Source organism: Lontra canadensis, unplaced genomic scaffold, assembly GCF_010015895.1.
Source record: "Lontra canadensis isolate GAN:19392208 unplaced genomic scaffold, GSC_riverotter_1.0 scaffold61, whole genome shotgun sequence".
NCBI classification, from domain to species: Eukaryota; Metazoa; Chordata; class Mammalia; order Carnivora; family Mustelidae; genus Lontra; species Lontra canadensis.
Window position 1 is genome coordinate 8,529,393 of NW_022631055.1, and position 16,133 is coordinate 8,545,525.

The 16,133-nt window shown below is 37.7% G+C and overlaps 1 protein-coding gene across 1 annotated transcript; it reads left to right on the forward strand.

Moving 5' to 3' along the window:
* The first annotated feature begins 219 nt into the window (after positions 1-219).
* Positions 220-10,328, forward strand: LYG2 (lysozyme g2). The gene is made up of 6 exons (XM_032877711.1): positions 220-321; positions 802-869; positions 6,608-6,748; positions 7,731-7,927; positions 8,699-8,837; positions 10,162-10,328. Exons 2-6 carry the CDS (start codon positions 827-829, stop codon positions 10,278-10,280), a joined length of 639 nt encoding a protein of 212 aa, XP_032733602.1. The 5' UTR covers positions 220-321; positions 802-826; the 3' UTR covers positions 10,281-10,328.
* The last annotated feature ends 5,805 nt before the right edge of the window (positions 10,329-16,133 follow it).

Here is a 16,133-nt window from a genome sequence, read left to right on the forward strand (position 1 = left end):
AGTGGTTTAAAGAGAGGGTTTTAAAACCATATATAAAGCTCCTCCAACCATCAGTGGTACAGGATGAAGGTAAGAAGAGGCAGGTAAGTCTACGTGCAGGGATTTAGAATCTCCTCCACAGGGGCAGAGCCACATTGAAGTTTACTTGGATTGAAGCAAGGTAATCATAAATCTACCAACTAATGGGTTCTCAAATTGTTTAACTCGTCTCTTAGGACAAAAGCCACTGCTTTGTTAAAGCCTGGCGTGCAGGGTAGTGCTGAAGACGGGGGACTTTCCTAAACAGAGGGGAGAGACTTTCTCTGCAAGGTCACAAACCAGGTTAGTGCTCACCTTCTTGTATTATGTAGAACAATTAAGTTGTCTTTTGAATGAAAACAAAGATAGAGTTGATGGAGGAAGCACAGGAGAGCACAGCAAACCTTTTCTGAGCCATAATCTCTGATGCTCCTCTCAGTGGCTTATCTTGGTTTTCTAAAAAGACTACAGTAGAAGAATGGGAACAAAATTGTGATATGAGCAAGACTGGAGAAAGGATGGGCATATGTGTTAGTCTAACATATTTAAGATATTTGTAGGCTCATGTCAATATGAAATTGGATTAAAATGAGTTGGAAGATTATACTTAGGAAAGAGTGATCCAATGAATCATAATACTGAGCCTATGAGACTAATATCTTGGAACTGGCAAAAAGGTATTATACTGGAAATGATTCTATACTTTCTTTTAGTTAAAACACATTTCCTTCAGGAAACTTTTAAGTTTTAAAATTAACCAGTTTCTCTTCCAAATTATAATAGGAGCTGTAGGATAAGATTCACAACCATGCTGTCCTCTATCCTGTTTTGGGGACTTATTGCCCTCATTGGTAAGTCATTGATTGACATTTAGCATCTTTTGCAGGGTGTCTACAAAAACGTGTAGCATAGTCATGAATCAGAAAAAGCAATGATTACATGTAATCATTAGGGCTCTCCTAATCAGCCTGGCCATCAAGCAGCTGCTGACATCTATAATTAACAGTGTATTCTGCTTGCCAAGCAGGTAAAGTCACTGCTATTGGGAATTTATGGAATAGTGCCTTTGGAGGCAAGACATTCGAAGATAAAATTATTAATACCAGGCAGTAAATAAGAGTTAAATGAGTATAGACAGAAAAAGACTCTAGTCTGGGAGGAGTTTAGGATAAAGAGTTCACATCTAGTCAGGATGTTGAGACCAGAAAGTGAGAATGTAATACCTGAAGAATGTTTGGTATTATTTGATAAGAGAAGAAGAGTCTGCTGGATGGGTAGAATGCCTTTTGTATAGGGAGGCAGAAATGCATGAAGAGTATTGGGAGGGGGAACCTGGGTGGCTCAGTGGGTTAAGCCTCTGCCTTCGGCTCAGGTCATGATCTCAGTGTCCTGGGATCAAGTCCTGCATCCGGCTCTCTGCTCAGCGGGGAGCCTGCTTCCTCCTCTCTCTCTCTGCCTGCCTCTCTGCCTACTTGTGATCTCTCTCTCTGTGTGAAATAAAGAAATAAAATCTTTTAAAAAAGAGTGTTGGGAGTACAGTAAATCAGTGCAACAATACAGAAGTGAGGATTTCTGAGGGTAAGGCTAGAAAAGTAGGCTGGTGAGATGCTGAGGGACTTTGAATAAGAAAAGATTGAAAATTTGGCTTAGGAAAAATGAAAAGCCATTGTAAACAATGTTCAAGTTGTCTTTATGAATATATTAAAGATTGAGAAGAAAGTGTTTCTATAATATTTAATTCTAAATTTGAAAAAGTGAGGTTACAGAAAACTGATAATTTCTGATTATTTATATGGTCAAAGGCAGAGGAACATAGTTTTAAATTTTTATTCCTTCTTTAATTTCCAGGTAGGAGCAGAGTTATATAGCAAGTAGGCTAATTATGAGCTACTCTACTACCTATGTTTAACTGAAAGGGGACTGTCATTAAGAAGGACCTGTGTGTTTATGATGTCAACACAAGTAGTGTAAAGTTCATGGTCATATTCTAATCCCCTTAAATCAAACTTAGGTACGTAAGCTGGGAATCCTGGTTAACCTATGCCTTATACCTAAAGACTCTGATTCAATAGACCTGGTATGAGGAGTCCAGAAATATGCATTTTAATAGGCATCCAGATCACATTGATAACTGTGGTCTGTGGGCTACACATGGAGCATAGCAAAGGCCATCTCTCCAGTAAAAAGAAATTGAAATTTTTTTTTCAAGATTTTACTTATTTATTTGTCAGAGAGAGACAGAGAGAGCATGAGCATGGGGGAGCAGACAGAGGGAGAAGCAGGGTCCTCGCCAAGCAAGGAGCCCAATGTGGCACTTGATCCCAGACCTGAGCCAAAGGTAGATGCTTAACTGACTGAGCCACCAGGTATCTCAAATGTAAACTTTTGACATATGGGCTTGATCCAGATAACTTAGATAATTCCTTTACCTCTCATTCATTCATCAATCTATCCATCCATCCATCCATCCATATCCATTCACAAATATTTATTGAATGTCCACTTTGTGGGATGCCTAGGTGGCTCAGTTGGTTGAATGTCTGCTTTCAGGTTGGGTCATGATTCTGGGGTCCTGGGATCAAGTCCCACATCAGGCTCCTCACTTGGTGGGGAGTCTGCCTCTCCCTCTCCCTCTCTCTCTCTCTCTCTCTAATAAATAAATAAAATCTTAAAAAAAAAAAAAAGAATGTCCACTTTGTCCCAGGCACTATTCTAGGTGCTGAGGAGGAGATAGGATAGGGAAAAAAGTATTCTAGTGAGAAGAATAGATAGAAAAAAAGAGAGGAAGAAATATAAGAAGGAAGGAAGACATGTCAGGTGGTGACAGGTGATGTAAATAAAATAATGTAAGGTAATGAATGATAAGGAATGAGGCATGAGTGTGTTGCCTTTTTAATGTAGGTAGAAAAAAAGACTCTTTAATAAGCTAATTAAAAAATTTGTTGTAGAATGTTTCAAACACATAAAATGGGGGAGGCAACAGTATAACTCCCATGTACCGTCATCAAACATCTATGGTTTTCAACATTTTGCTTTCTTATTTTATCTATCCCTCATCTCTGCATTTTTTGGGAGGGGAGGAGGTTAGAATATTGTAAAACAACCCAAAAGATCAAAACATCTTATCTACAAATGTTTTAGTATGTGTCTAAAATGTATAAGGACCAGCTCTGGTACAAGAAGATGTTCCTGGCTCACCTGAAACATTTCCTGCCCCAGACCAGAAATGAGACTTTTTCTGAAGTGCACTGATTCCTCTGAGTGGGAAATAGTATTTAGAGACCACAGTTATAAGTCCCAGGGGTGCTCCATTGCTATGGGGTGTAATTTCTTCCAAATCTTTTCAGTGGGGAGAACTTAGATAGTATATATATATTTTTAAAAGAGAAAAATAATTATGTATTCATACTGATATTCCATATTAATACCTATGAATACAAAGGATTTACTAAAAATCCTGGCTCCTAATAACATTAACATGATTAGTTATTTACATATATTAGTTTCAAAATAACTATGGCAGTATTACCAACCCACGATGATCTTGTGCATATAGTTTAAGATTTACTTATGATTCTTCATGTTTATAGGATGCATTCCACTAGTGGTATATATTTACACTGACTTGTTTTTAAGTAGCCAGAAATAATCCTCCTCTATGTGTTAATTAAATTTTTAATTTGATATAATGTTAGATTTGTCTTTTACTTTTTAGGATTTTTTCTATTCAATTTAAAATTTTAAATTATAGAAATATTTATATGGCTCCAAAATAAAAACTATAAAAAAGGTACATTTAGAGAAGTCTCGCCTCTATCCCTGTCCCTTTTACCTCTTCTTATCTTGCCCCACAACTAACAATATTTATTAGTTTTTGGTTCATCTTTGCATTATTTCTTTTGAATATATAGGGAAATTTCTCTCTCACACACACATACATAAACACATACAATCATATTTTCTCCTTTTTTCAAACAAAGAATATAATTCTAGAAATATTATTCTGTACCTGGAAATAATGTTATAGAATGTTATAGAATCATATATCTATACAGTTCTTCCTCTTTCCTTTCTGCAACTGCATAGTAATCGGTGTGTGGAAGTGGCTTAGCTTATTCACCCCGTATATGGATGACACGTGCATTGTTCCCAGACATTTCCTGCTATAAATAGTGCTGAAACAACAGCCTATTGCAAAATCTCCTTCCACAGGAATGTATAAGACTGCCACTTCCCCCACAGCCTCATTGTCACAATACATTGTCAAATTTTTGGATTCTTGACAATTAAATAGGCAAAATGTAGTGTCTTGGTGATGTTTTATTATGGTATTCTCTTTTGAATGTGGCTGAGCACATTTTTATACATTTAAGCATTCTTTTCTTTTTTTTTTTATGAACTGTTTATTCATATCTTTCACTGATAGGTGGTCCTTGAACAGAATCCTGAAGGCAGTGAGGCAGCAAATCATGTACATACCTGGAGAAATAGCATTCTAGGCAAAAGGGTCTATAAATGTAAAGGCCTTGAGGCAGAAACCTGCCTGGGATGTTGAAGGAGAAGCAAGAAAAATGTGACTGGAGAAGAGTGAAGAAAGGGAAGGAAAAGTCGAAAGTGAGCAGAGACCAGATCAGACAGGGCTTGAAGTCCACAAATGAATGATCAGAAAACCACTGGAAGGTTAAGAAAGAAGAATGATATGATTCCATGCATGTTTCCAGAAACCAGTCTGGGTGCTGGGGAACAGACTGCAAAGGTGGGGGAGGAAGATCGATTAGGGAGCTTTTATAATAATCAAGATGAGCAATGGTTGTAGTTTGGACCCTGGTGGTAGCAGGGGTGGTGAAAAGTGGTCATATTTTGGTTATATGTTGTCAGTCTGCACCCTCACTCACAGCTTCTACACCTCCATCTTACATATGATCTGTGTCATGGAAATCTATCTATTCATTCACTCATGTGTATCTCCTACACATATTGGATGCACAAAATTCTATGCTGAGGGCCATGGAGACTGCCAATGCTATGCTCTTTGCATCACATGGAAATCCACACTACTTAGAGAAATTTAATGGCTTTGCTGATTTCTACTGGTTTTATTATATAAATAGGCTTTTTAAGTATTCTGAGTTACTTGACAGTTTCACCATCTGACTTCCTGATGCATTTATAATAGCTTTTTTTTTTTTTTTTTGTCTGTTTGTAGTTGGGAGAAAGTTGATTATACCTGTCTTTTCATTTGTTTTGATGAGCTTTGTTTTTAAAAAGTTAATCTTTAGAGTTGCTTTGTTTTCCTTCTAAAATCCATATTTATATGGAGTAGTTCCAATGATTGTGTGCCTAATTCTAAGATAGTCTCTTTATACTGTCAAGTTAATAAGAACTAGACCTGCAGTGAATGGGTAAAATCCATCTCTCTGTTAAAGAGCACCATTTACAACACTAAGTGAAACGATGTATTTACATCAAATATTTTAACAAATATATTTCTTATAACAAGTATTTGTAGTCTTAAGATATAAGTCAACAGTTCCAGGAGCTATTAGAACAAATTTTTCAATTTACAGAAAAGTTCTTTATCTCCTTTAGTAAATAGAATTGGACAGTAAGTCACTTCATAAGGACAAAATAAAAAAAATAAGAATAGGATTTAACTTAAGTTTTTATGGTAGGTTGAATTTTATTTCCAATTTTACTAATTATACTTAGAAGCTCAACTTCACAGAAACATGATATAAAATGGACACTTTAAGTTAATGGCACCCTTCTTTTTTAACTTAAGTGGTATTAGTACCCTTCTTTCTTATTTTCTTAAGCAAAGGCAATTGTTAATCCAGATGTTTACATCCCCAGATGTGAAAGTGGTAGAAGTGTTTTAAAATTTCTCTCAGAGTTCCTGCTTAAAACTCTAGTGGCAATTTTAATTCTGATCAAGATTGCAGCAAATGTTTTTGAGACCTATAAAAATTGGTTTTCATAATACTTTTTACAATGTTTAGAATTAAGTGCTTCTTTAAAAATTTTGGGGGGGTTACTGGCTGGTTCAGTCAGTAGAACATGTGAGTCTTTTTTTTTTTTTACTGATACCTGATTTTTTAGTGTCTTTTTATTATTATTATTATTATTATTAATTTATTTGTCAGAGAGAGAGAGAGTGAGAGAGAGCATAGGCAGACAGAGTGGCAGGCAGAGGGAGAAGCAGGCTCCCTGTCAAGCAAGGAGCCCGATGTGGGACTCATCCCAGGATGCTGGGATCATGACCCACACTGAAGGCAGCTGCTTAACTGACTGAGCCACCCAGGCATCCCGAGCAGGTGACACTAGATCTCCAGGTCATGAGTTTAAGCCCCATGATGGGTATGGAGATTGCTTAAAAAAAATTTTTTTTAAGGTTGGAGAAAATGGGTTGGGGGAATCTTCTGTTCTGTGTTGTCTGATGAGCTATCCTAGGGGTCTTCAAGAGCATGTTAGGAAAGAGTAAGTATGACTTCACCTTGGTGAGCCTTCACCTTGGTTTAGTAATGCTCGTTATAGCAACTTGAGCAATATTTCTCACAAGTTTCCTGAGAATTATCATTCTCTCCCCCAGGCACTTCTAGGGGCTCGTACCCCTTCACTCACTCGATGAACCCTCACCTGCATCCCCGCTTGTACCATGGCTGCTATGGTGATATCATGACCATGGAGACCTCTGGTGCCACCTGTGATATAACCAGGTTGATGAACTGTGGTAAGTGAAAAGCAAAGCAAATATTTGGCTTTCCCCCTTTCATCATTTTCATATTCTTTTTTAGGAGGTAGCTTAATTTTTAAAAGGTATAATTGCTGTTATTGCAAAAGATCAAAGTTAAAAATTAGAAGTAAGGGGTGCCTGGGTGGCTCAGTGGATTAAAGCCTCTGCCTTCAGCTCAGGTCATGGTCCCAGGGTCCTGGGATCAAGCCCCGCATTGGGCTCTCTGCTCAGCAGGGAGCCCACTTCCCTCTCTCTCTCTCTGCCTGCCTCTCTGCCTACTTGTGATCTCTGTCAAATAAATAAATAAAATCTTTAAAAAAAATGAAATTAGAAGTAAGCAGAATCTTGACAAACCTAGCAAACTACTTCTACTCATTTGCCCTCAGTCTTTCCAAACCTTACCCAAATTTGTTTATTTCTACATAATTAAATGATTGCTTACATAAGATATTAAATTCTGCCTCTATTTTTTGTTTGTTGTGTTTACTTCATATTATAGCATGAGATTTTTAAGAGAGCCTCTTGCTCTTTGTACATCCTCTCTTTTGTAATCCTGTTCCAAAGTCGTCTTCATGTTATCCCAGTATTAGAACATCAGCGCTGGAAGCAACTACCAGGTCAATCTAATCCTACCTCCCCAATTTATAGATCTGAAAACTGAGGCTCAGCAAGAAGAGACTTCTCATGGGCCTGGAGCTAGGTAGTAGCAGAACCAGACTCAAATTTAGGTTGGCTGACTTCTAGTTCGAGAGTCTTCCCAAGGCACCAATCTGGCAGGTAACAGAAGAACAAGAAAGAGAGCAGAAGTGGTACTGCCTGGGGTTGTGGACCTTTCTGGGTTTGTGCAATTAGAGATTAAAAAAATGTCCTAGGATAGTTGTCCCAAGCTGTTGGCTGTGGTCGGGGGCTGTGATTGACTTACTAAACTTTGAAAAAGGGTTCTCTTCTGGAGTAAACAGTTTATTTTCTATTGACTTAGGGATCCGTGGTTCTGAAATGTTTGCTGAGATGGATTTGAGGGCCTTACAACCTTACCAGATTCTGATCAAAGAAGTTGGGCTGAGGTACTGTGTGGACCCTGCTCTCATTGCAGCCATCATCTCCAGAGAAAGCCATGGTGGAGCTGTCTTGCAAGATGGCTGGGACCACAGGGGACTTAAATTTGGCTTGATGCAGGTACTTGGCAAGAAAATTTCAGTCAGCCCCACTTCATCCTTCCTTATGGAAGCTCAAACCAAACTAGATGTCCATTGGTAGTACTTCCAGGCTTCAAAACACCCTTGTATTTCAGATAATTTGTACTTCTGTATTTCTGTAACATGTCTTTGGTATTTAATTCCAGATTTAGCAGTTTTTGGGTATCTTCAGAAAAAGTATTTTATCAGTTTTAAAACTACAATTTGTAATTAATAATATGCAATGCACTTAAATTGAGAAAATCTTACAGAGGGCACTGATTAGAGGTGTACATTTGGGGTTCATAAAGTAGTGATTTTATCTATGGATCAAAACACTATAATTAAGCTCTACTTGAATCAAAGGGTTCTTTAGGTAAATTGGAGGAAAGGGATCCAAATTATCTGGATGTTTGAATTTTTATTTTAAATTGTCTGTGGAGACCTAAGCTTTGAACTATCTCAATTAGAAAGGAATTTTTATTTTTGACTGAAAATGTCTAGTCATTGAATGCTAATTATTTGTTTTGAAACATTTTCATATATGTATATTCGAGAGTTTAATGAAAACTATGCCACACCCATATCTCCCAAATCATACTTTGTTTATCTGACTCTCTTTTCTGTAAAAGAAGGTAGAATTGATTCTGTGGATAAAGTAAGGGGGCCGAGGCCAGTGGCTCTGCACTTGAACACAAGGAATAGAAGTCAGGAATAGTAGAAAAATGTGCAGCTTCATCCCGATGCTGACATTATTATCTGATTTTTCTAGCTTGATAAAAAAATTCATCACCCTGTTGGTACCTGGGACAGCAAAGAACACCTTTTGCAGGGTGTTGGAATTCTAGCAGACAAAATTAAGGCAATCCAGAAAAAATTCCCCACGTGGAGTGTGGCTCAACACCTGAAAGGTAGGTCATGTTTGTGGAGCTTTGCTTAAAAGAGCAGTGCGTGAGACCCCTGAAGGCCAGATGTGCCCTGGGCCTCCCTGGGAGTATTCCCAAGGGGTCAGCAGTGGGGCTGGACAGAACTGCCAAAAGGCTGCACTAATGCTTTCTGAACAACTGAGTTACTTTGAGGGGTCTTCCTCCCCAACTTCCATTTCCCCTCCTGCCAGATGTTGGTGTTTATATCATATCTCTCATCAGTTAATGCAAAAACTATTGCAAAAAGAATGTTTGCCTTCCTCTGATAGTTTTTTTCCTAATGCAAGAAATCAACCACTTTCTTTGTTTGAACAAATGTTTACTCTGAGCTGTGATACCAGGGCTTTCAGTATCATATCTAAGTGGCAATCTCTGCTTGGCTGATCACAGACCTCAAGTTCAGCATCATCCAGATTGAATTAAGTTACTAGCCTCCCACCATAAACTTGCTCTTTCTTCTGTTTTTCTGTCTCTTCTCTTTTTTCTGTCTCTGTGAATTGCACCATATATGTCTAGTCATTCCAGCCAGAAAACCAGATTTTTTTTTAGGTTCTCTGGTTCATTCGGTATTCATATCCAACCACATCAAGTCCTATTAAGTGTACCTCTTACAGACCCATGGCGTGCATATAACATTTACTGTCCTTAATTTAGAATAAACAATTTCTGTTTTCAGTTTCAAGGTCCTTGAAATCAGGGATCAGGATAAGGGGTCTTTTTCTCTATATAGCAGAGCAAAGCACAGTCATGTAAACACATAAATAACTATTGAAGATTAAAATTTTGAGGTAAAAATCACATACACACAGGCATACACACACATATCCCTACAAAAAAATGATTATGTCTTGGGTACCATTATGTACCCTGCACTTGTGTGGCACCATCCTGGCACATAGTAGGTGCATAAAAACATTTATTGAATGACTGAATGAGGCAGTGAATAAATGAGTAAATTTTTAAAAAAATGAGTAAGTTATTTAATGACTGGGAGAATGCTATAACCATTCTCAGACTGAAGATTTGCTGGGGATCAAGTTTTGCCAGGCCTGGACTACACTAGAAGCAAATATGGATTTTGCAGGAAGAAAAACAAAAGTCTTTTAAAAGGAGAGAGAAGGAAAACAATCTGGAATTTTCCCAGAGATTCTTGAGGTGGTTGAACTCTTCAGGAAGGGAGGGAGGGGGAAGGAGAATTTGGAACTGCCTGCTTTGAAAAACTTGCCTGGAGGGCTGACATCCTGGGAATGCTCATTTCTTATTTCTGCTGAAAGTTAATATTTCAATCTGAATCTCTATTTCATTTCAGGTGGTCTCTCAGCCTTTAAGTCAGGAATCGATACCATTGTCACCCCAACGGACATAGACAATGACTTGGTCAATGATCTTCTTGCCCGAGCTAAATTCTATAAAAGACATGGCTTCTAAGCAAAGCTCTGTTGACAGGTGTTCGGATGGCCCCTCTTTGTGAGTTTGATATGGATGTGTTGTAGCCAACACAAAGAAATGGTTGCACTTATGACAGAAAATTCAGTTTTCTTAATGCAAATAAGCATCAAAAAGAGAAAAAGAAAAGGAAATACACCCAGTTCATAATATGATTTCCATAAAATGTTCACAGACATATATGCACAATTATTTTATAGTAAATGTGAATATCATGGTAAGTGACATCTACATATTTCAATGAGACCCTATTTTATTCCATGATTTCAATGCCTGCTGACTCCTGTTTTACCAAATTGTTAACAGGAGAGTCTGACCTGAGCCTTTGTCCTTTTCCAAGTATTTGTCCAAGCCACTAGGGCTTTGATTGTGAGATATGCTTAACTCATAAGCTAGTCAACCTGTGGGACAATGAAGAAACTAGAGATGGAATTCTAGCTTCACAAGTAACTGAGAGCTGACTGTGGTGAAACTGATCTTCCAAAAGTGAATGCCATGTCCCTGGCTCACACCAACCTTCTGTGTCATCTTCCTCTTGTTTGCTGAAGATCCAGGGAATTGCTTCTTCTATTTTCAGGAATTTCTGCCACACACTTGTTCAAGGAGTCCACTCCCCACAAAATATGGCTGAAGATAAGCATATCTGAATGAGTTTATGGTTCTTTAATTGCAAGCAAAAGTAACTAGTTCTGGAAAGTTGAAGGAATAAAAGGCAATTATGAGAAGGCTATCAAAAGACTCATAGAAACAACAAGGTCAAAGACATGAAGAGAGACCAGGCAACTCTGTGCAGCAGGAACCAGTTGATAGCATCTTCAAAGCATGAATGAATTAGCACTCTCCTTGCATAAATGTACTCCAGAGAGTTTTTCTTCCATCCTTTCATCATTCTGCTTCACTTTTGTAGTTCCAAGAGAGAGACTCTGATGGGCTTATCTTGGGTCAAATACATACCTACGCCTTGGCTACTCTGCTCTTTGGTCTTGCCCAGACTACTCACAATGGAAAAAAGTTCCCTAGAATGAAAAACCTGGTGCAGTTTGTGCCTTTACTACCATCCTCAGGAGAGGGCACAAATAATAATGTTGGAGCGTAAAACCCTCAAAGTCCCTGCCGACATTTGCTCCTGCTTGGCTTTTAGCTTTTGGGGGGAATATTTGATAAAAATTTCTACCCATTACTTTTCTTTCTGAGAAGGAATCAAAATCAAACCCACCTACCTCCGAGTGCCCACAGAGAAAGCTGGGCAAACCTTCTCTGCACAACAACCTTTTAACCTAGCCTGAAGATTTGACTCAGGCTGAACTGGAACCCTGTATTACACTGGGCAGAGTCAATGGTCAGCTAGTATGGCAGCCCTGCAGAATACAGTCCAACATCTCTTATACTTGGTTGAAGACCATACTGTACCAGTTGTTAAAGATTTTGACATCCTCCCTGCATGTCGCAATCCAGAATGTTTACTTTACTTAAAAGTGATTTTCTCCAGGCTTTCCACCACAAGCATGTATGTATTCCCCTTCAATTGCCAGCCCCTTCAATGTCACTACTAAAGCAATAAAGTACATTTAGGTGAGAAAATTTCCAAGTAACTTGAAAAACAAGAAATAGTATGCTGACTTAGATTCTGAATCAATTCCCCCAGTATTCTCTTTATGACTTGGATACCAAGAGATGTTCTATAGCAGAGTCCATATTTAAGGTGTCTAAGGTTGATTCCTACAGAAACAGACCCTGAGACAAGGAGTCAGGTCCAAGAAGCTTATTTGAGAGGTGCAGGGACTTGGTGATACAGGGAAGGGAAGAAAGACAGTAAAATGTGGTGATCGAACCAGCTACTGTGGTGGGCACTGGAGCTCAATCTTCCAAGCAAACATCAAGAAATGGTACAAAACATAGAGTTCAGAGTTATTTTACTAGGGGATAAGGAGCTGGGGTATTTATACATCTACTCTTAAGAGTCATTGATCAGGGGATCTCCCTTTTGGGGGCTAGGGGCAGGCATGTTACTTCTGTGCTCCTCTGCTCCACCATGCAAATAGGCAGCACACTTTTCTGCAATTCCAAGGAAAAGAGATTGTAAGCACAGAAATGCAGATAATGGCAATTGGAAATTACCTGAGAATCCAGGAATTCTTAGGGATATGGGAAAGGTACTGAAAGTATCTGCTTCACAAAGGTTAGATATAGCTGGAGGCTGGGGTACCTTCCAACACTGCTTGCTTTCCTCTGTGACCTAACAACGTAGTAAGAACAATATGGAAATAAATACAAGCCTCATTATGCCTCATGGTTTCCATGCCAAGCTTTTCCATAATCTATTAGAATTACTAATTAGATATGATAGAACTGTCCCAGTCTATTTTTCCAGTTGATACTAAGCACTATATTAAAGATGTTAGATTCAAATGTGGCTCCATTAAATATTCTTTCAATCATCCTCAACTTTCTTTATAATATTTTTTGCCTATGTCCTCTTCAGTGATAATGAATGGCTCTGTTTACATTCTAGTGTGTACAATGTCACTTCTTTTTGTTGTCTAAAAACTAAGCTCTCTCTGGAAAATGAAGAAAGATTGTCTTATAAATAGTTTTGAAAGCAACAACAACAAAAATTCTCATCCTTTCCTTTCTGGGCAATCAATACCTCACGGGACTTTAAACATCAGTGCTAAGAACATTATTAGAGGTCACAGATATGGAAGAACTTCCTTCCCTTACTTCCTCTGCATTATGCTAAAGGAACATACATGACTAAGGGTCCTAATAAGACTAACCTCGAGTATTGTGGAGACTGAAGGAAAAAGTATTTGAAAAATTACTAAGCAGTCATTGGTGGTGTTGTGATGGCAGCATCCCCAGAATGAAAGGCTTTGCAACAGGGTGGGGGTCATGAAGACACAGGATTCCTGGGAGAGAGGGAGCTCTGAAAGTTAAAAGACTCTAAAGGTAAAGTGACTGAGTGACTGACTGCAGTTTTCTTCTTTGCCAGCCCCACTGGGTGGGTATAGCCTGTGAGGCAGCCCTTAGTTTGTCTGCCTAGTGAATACAAAAGGGAGTGGAGTTATCTCTCAGTTACTTCTTTTTAGTTGTCATTTGGACGTTTATGTGTATTCAATTTAAAATCCACTTTTTTTTAAAGATTTATTTTAGAGGGAGAGAGCATGCATGCACACAAGTGGGAGGGGCAGAGGGAGAGGGAGAGAAAAATCTCAAGCAGACTCCATGCTGAGCGTGGAGCCCAACCTGGGGCTCAATCTCACAAACCCAGAGATCATAACCTGAACCAAAACAGTCAGACACTTAACCAACTGCACCACTCAGGCACCCCTAAAATCCTCTCTTTAAAAAAAAAAAGCTTTTTTAGGGGCACCTGGGTGGCTCAGTTGGTTAAGCAACTGCATTCAGCTCAGGTCATGGTCCTGGAGTTCCAGGATGGAGTCCCACATTGGTCTCCTTGCTGGCCAGGGAGTCTGCTTCTCCCACTGACATCTCTCCTCTTGTGCTTTCTCTCTTTCTCTCTCTCAAAATAAATAAATAAAAATCTTTTAAAAAAACTTTTTAAAATTGTGAATCAATATACATACAGAAGAGTTTATGTAATAACAAAACTGTTTAGCACAATAAATTATTAAAAAAAGACTAGCCACAGTGTCAAAAAAGACTAGCCACAGAACAGAAGAAGGTATTTCAACAAGTAAGTAAATATTTTATTGTAGTCTAATGAATCAATCTATTCCCTTTTTATGGGACCCAAAGTGATATTTTAATTGGTTTTTATAAAGTTTTTTTAAATGAAGTTTCATTAATATTTTATTCCAGGTCTCATGAAGGAAAAAAAAAAACCCCACTGGAAATTCAAATCCTACAATTCACATGTTAAATTATGCACTTATTGTCCTGCTTAATTTTTTTCTTGATTTTTTTTCAATTTTTAAATTTTGGTAAAATACATAACACAAAATTTACCATTGTAACCATTTTTAGGTGTACAGTTCAGAGGTATTAAATACATTCATAATGTTGTGCAATCATTACTACCATCCATTTCTGTAACTTACTTCATCTTATAAAATCCATACTCATTAAACAATAACCCCCAACCTGCCCAGCACCTGGCAATTACCATTCTGCTTTCTGTCTCCATGATTTTGACTATTCTAAGTACCTTATATAAATATTACCTTATTCTTAATACTTCTCATGTCCCATTTAAGGAGTATTTTCCATCATCAGATTATGAAGATATTCTCTTACCTTACTTCTGAATGCCTGCTTTGTATTTCACATGTGGGTTTACACAACACTGGATTTTTGGTGTGATTTAGAGATCCAATTTAAATATTTTTCTTTGTAGATATCTAAAATTGTCTCAAAAACACTTATTGAAAAGATCGTCTTTCCCTCACTGCCCTGCATTACCATCTCCATTTCTGATCTCTCTCTTCTGCTCATTGTTTACTTATTTCTACTAAGAAGAAACTGAGTTAGTATAGCTTAATTGTGAGTCTTGATTCCTGGTAACACAAGTCTTCTAACTTTGTTTTTCTTCTTAAATTTTTATATAAATTTTACAATTAGCTTGTCAATTTCCAGAAAAATAACTGTTAGGATTTTTTTTAATTAATAAATTTTGGTTTTTAGGGAAGTTTTAGATTCACAGAAAAACTGAGCAGAAAAAGTACCAGAGTTCTCTTCTACTCCCCAATCCCACATGTGCACAGCTTCCCCCAATATCAATATCCAACACCACAGTGGTATATTTGTTATAATCAAAGAACCTAAACTGACACATTATCATCTGAAGTCCATAGTCTATATTGGGTTCATTCTTGGTGTTGTACATTTTATGGGCTTTGGCAAATGTATAAGGACATGTGTCTGTCATTAGAGTATCATACAAAATAGTTTCACTGCCCCTAAAACTCCTATTCATCCTTCCCTCTGTCTTCCCCCAGCCATTGATTATTTTACTGTCTCAATAGTTTTACCTCTTCTAGAATGTCTTAGTGTGTACATACAGTGTGTAGTCTTTTCAGACTGGCTTCCTTCACTTAGTAATATGCGTTTAAGTTTCCTCCATATATTTTCAAGGCTTTATACCTCATTTCTTTTTAGCACTGAATAATATTGCATTATCTAAACGTACCACAATTTATTTTTCCATCACCTGCTGAAGACATCTTGGTGGCTCCCAATTTTGGGTAATTATGAATAAAGCTGCTATAAACATTTGTGTGCAGGTTTTTCTGTGGGCATAGTTTTCGGTTCATCTGGGTAAATACCAGGACCATGATGGCTGGATCACATGGGAAGGGTATGTTTTGTTCAGAAACTGCCACACTATCTTGTAAATTGGCTGTACCATTTTTTCCCCATTAACAATGAGTGAGAGCTTTTGTTGCTCCACATCTTTGTCAGGATTTCATATTGTTGGTGTTCTAGATTTCAGCCATTCTGGTAGGTATGTAGAGATCTTGTCATTTTAACTTGCAATTCCCTAATGATATATGATGTTGGACATCTTTTCAGATGCTCACTTCCCATCACATATCTTTTTGGTGAAGTGCCTATTAAGGTCTTTGACACATCTTTTAATTACATTGTTTATTTTCCTGTTGTTGACTTTTAAGAATTCTTTGTATGTTTTGAATAATAGTCCTTTATCAGATGTGTATTTTGCAAATATTTTCTCCCAGTCTGTGTTTTGTCTTGTCATTCTCTCGACACTATCTTTGACAGAACAGAAGGTTTTAGTTTTAATGAAATCCAGCATATCAATTTTTTCTTTCATGGATCATGTCTTTGGTGTTGTATCTAAAAAGTCATCAATAT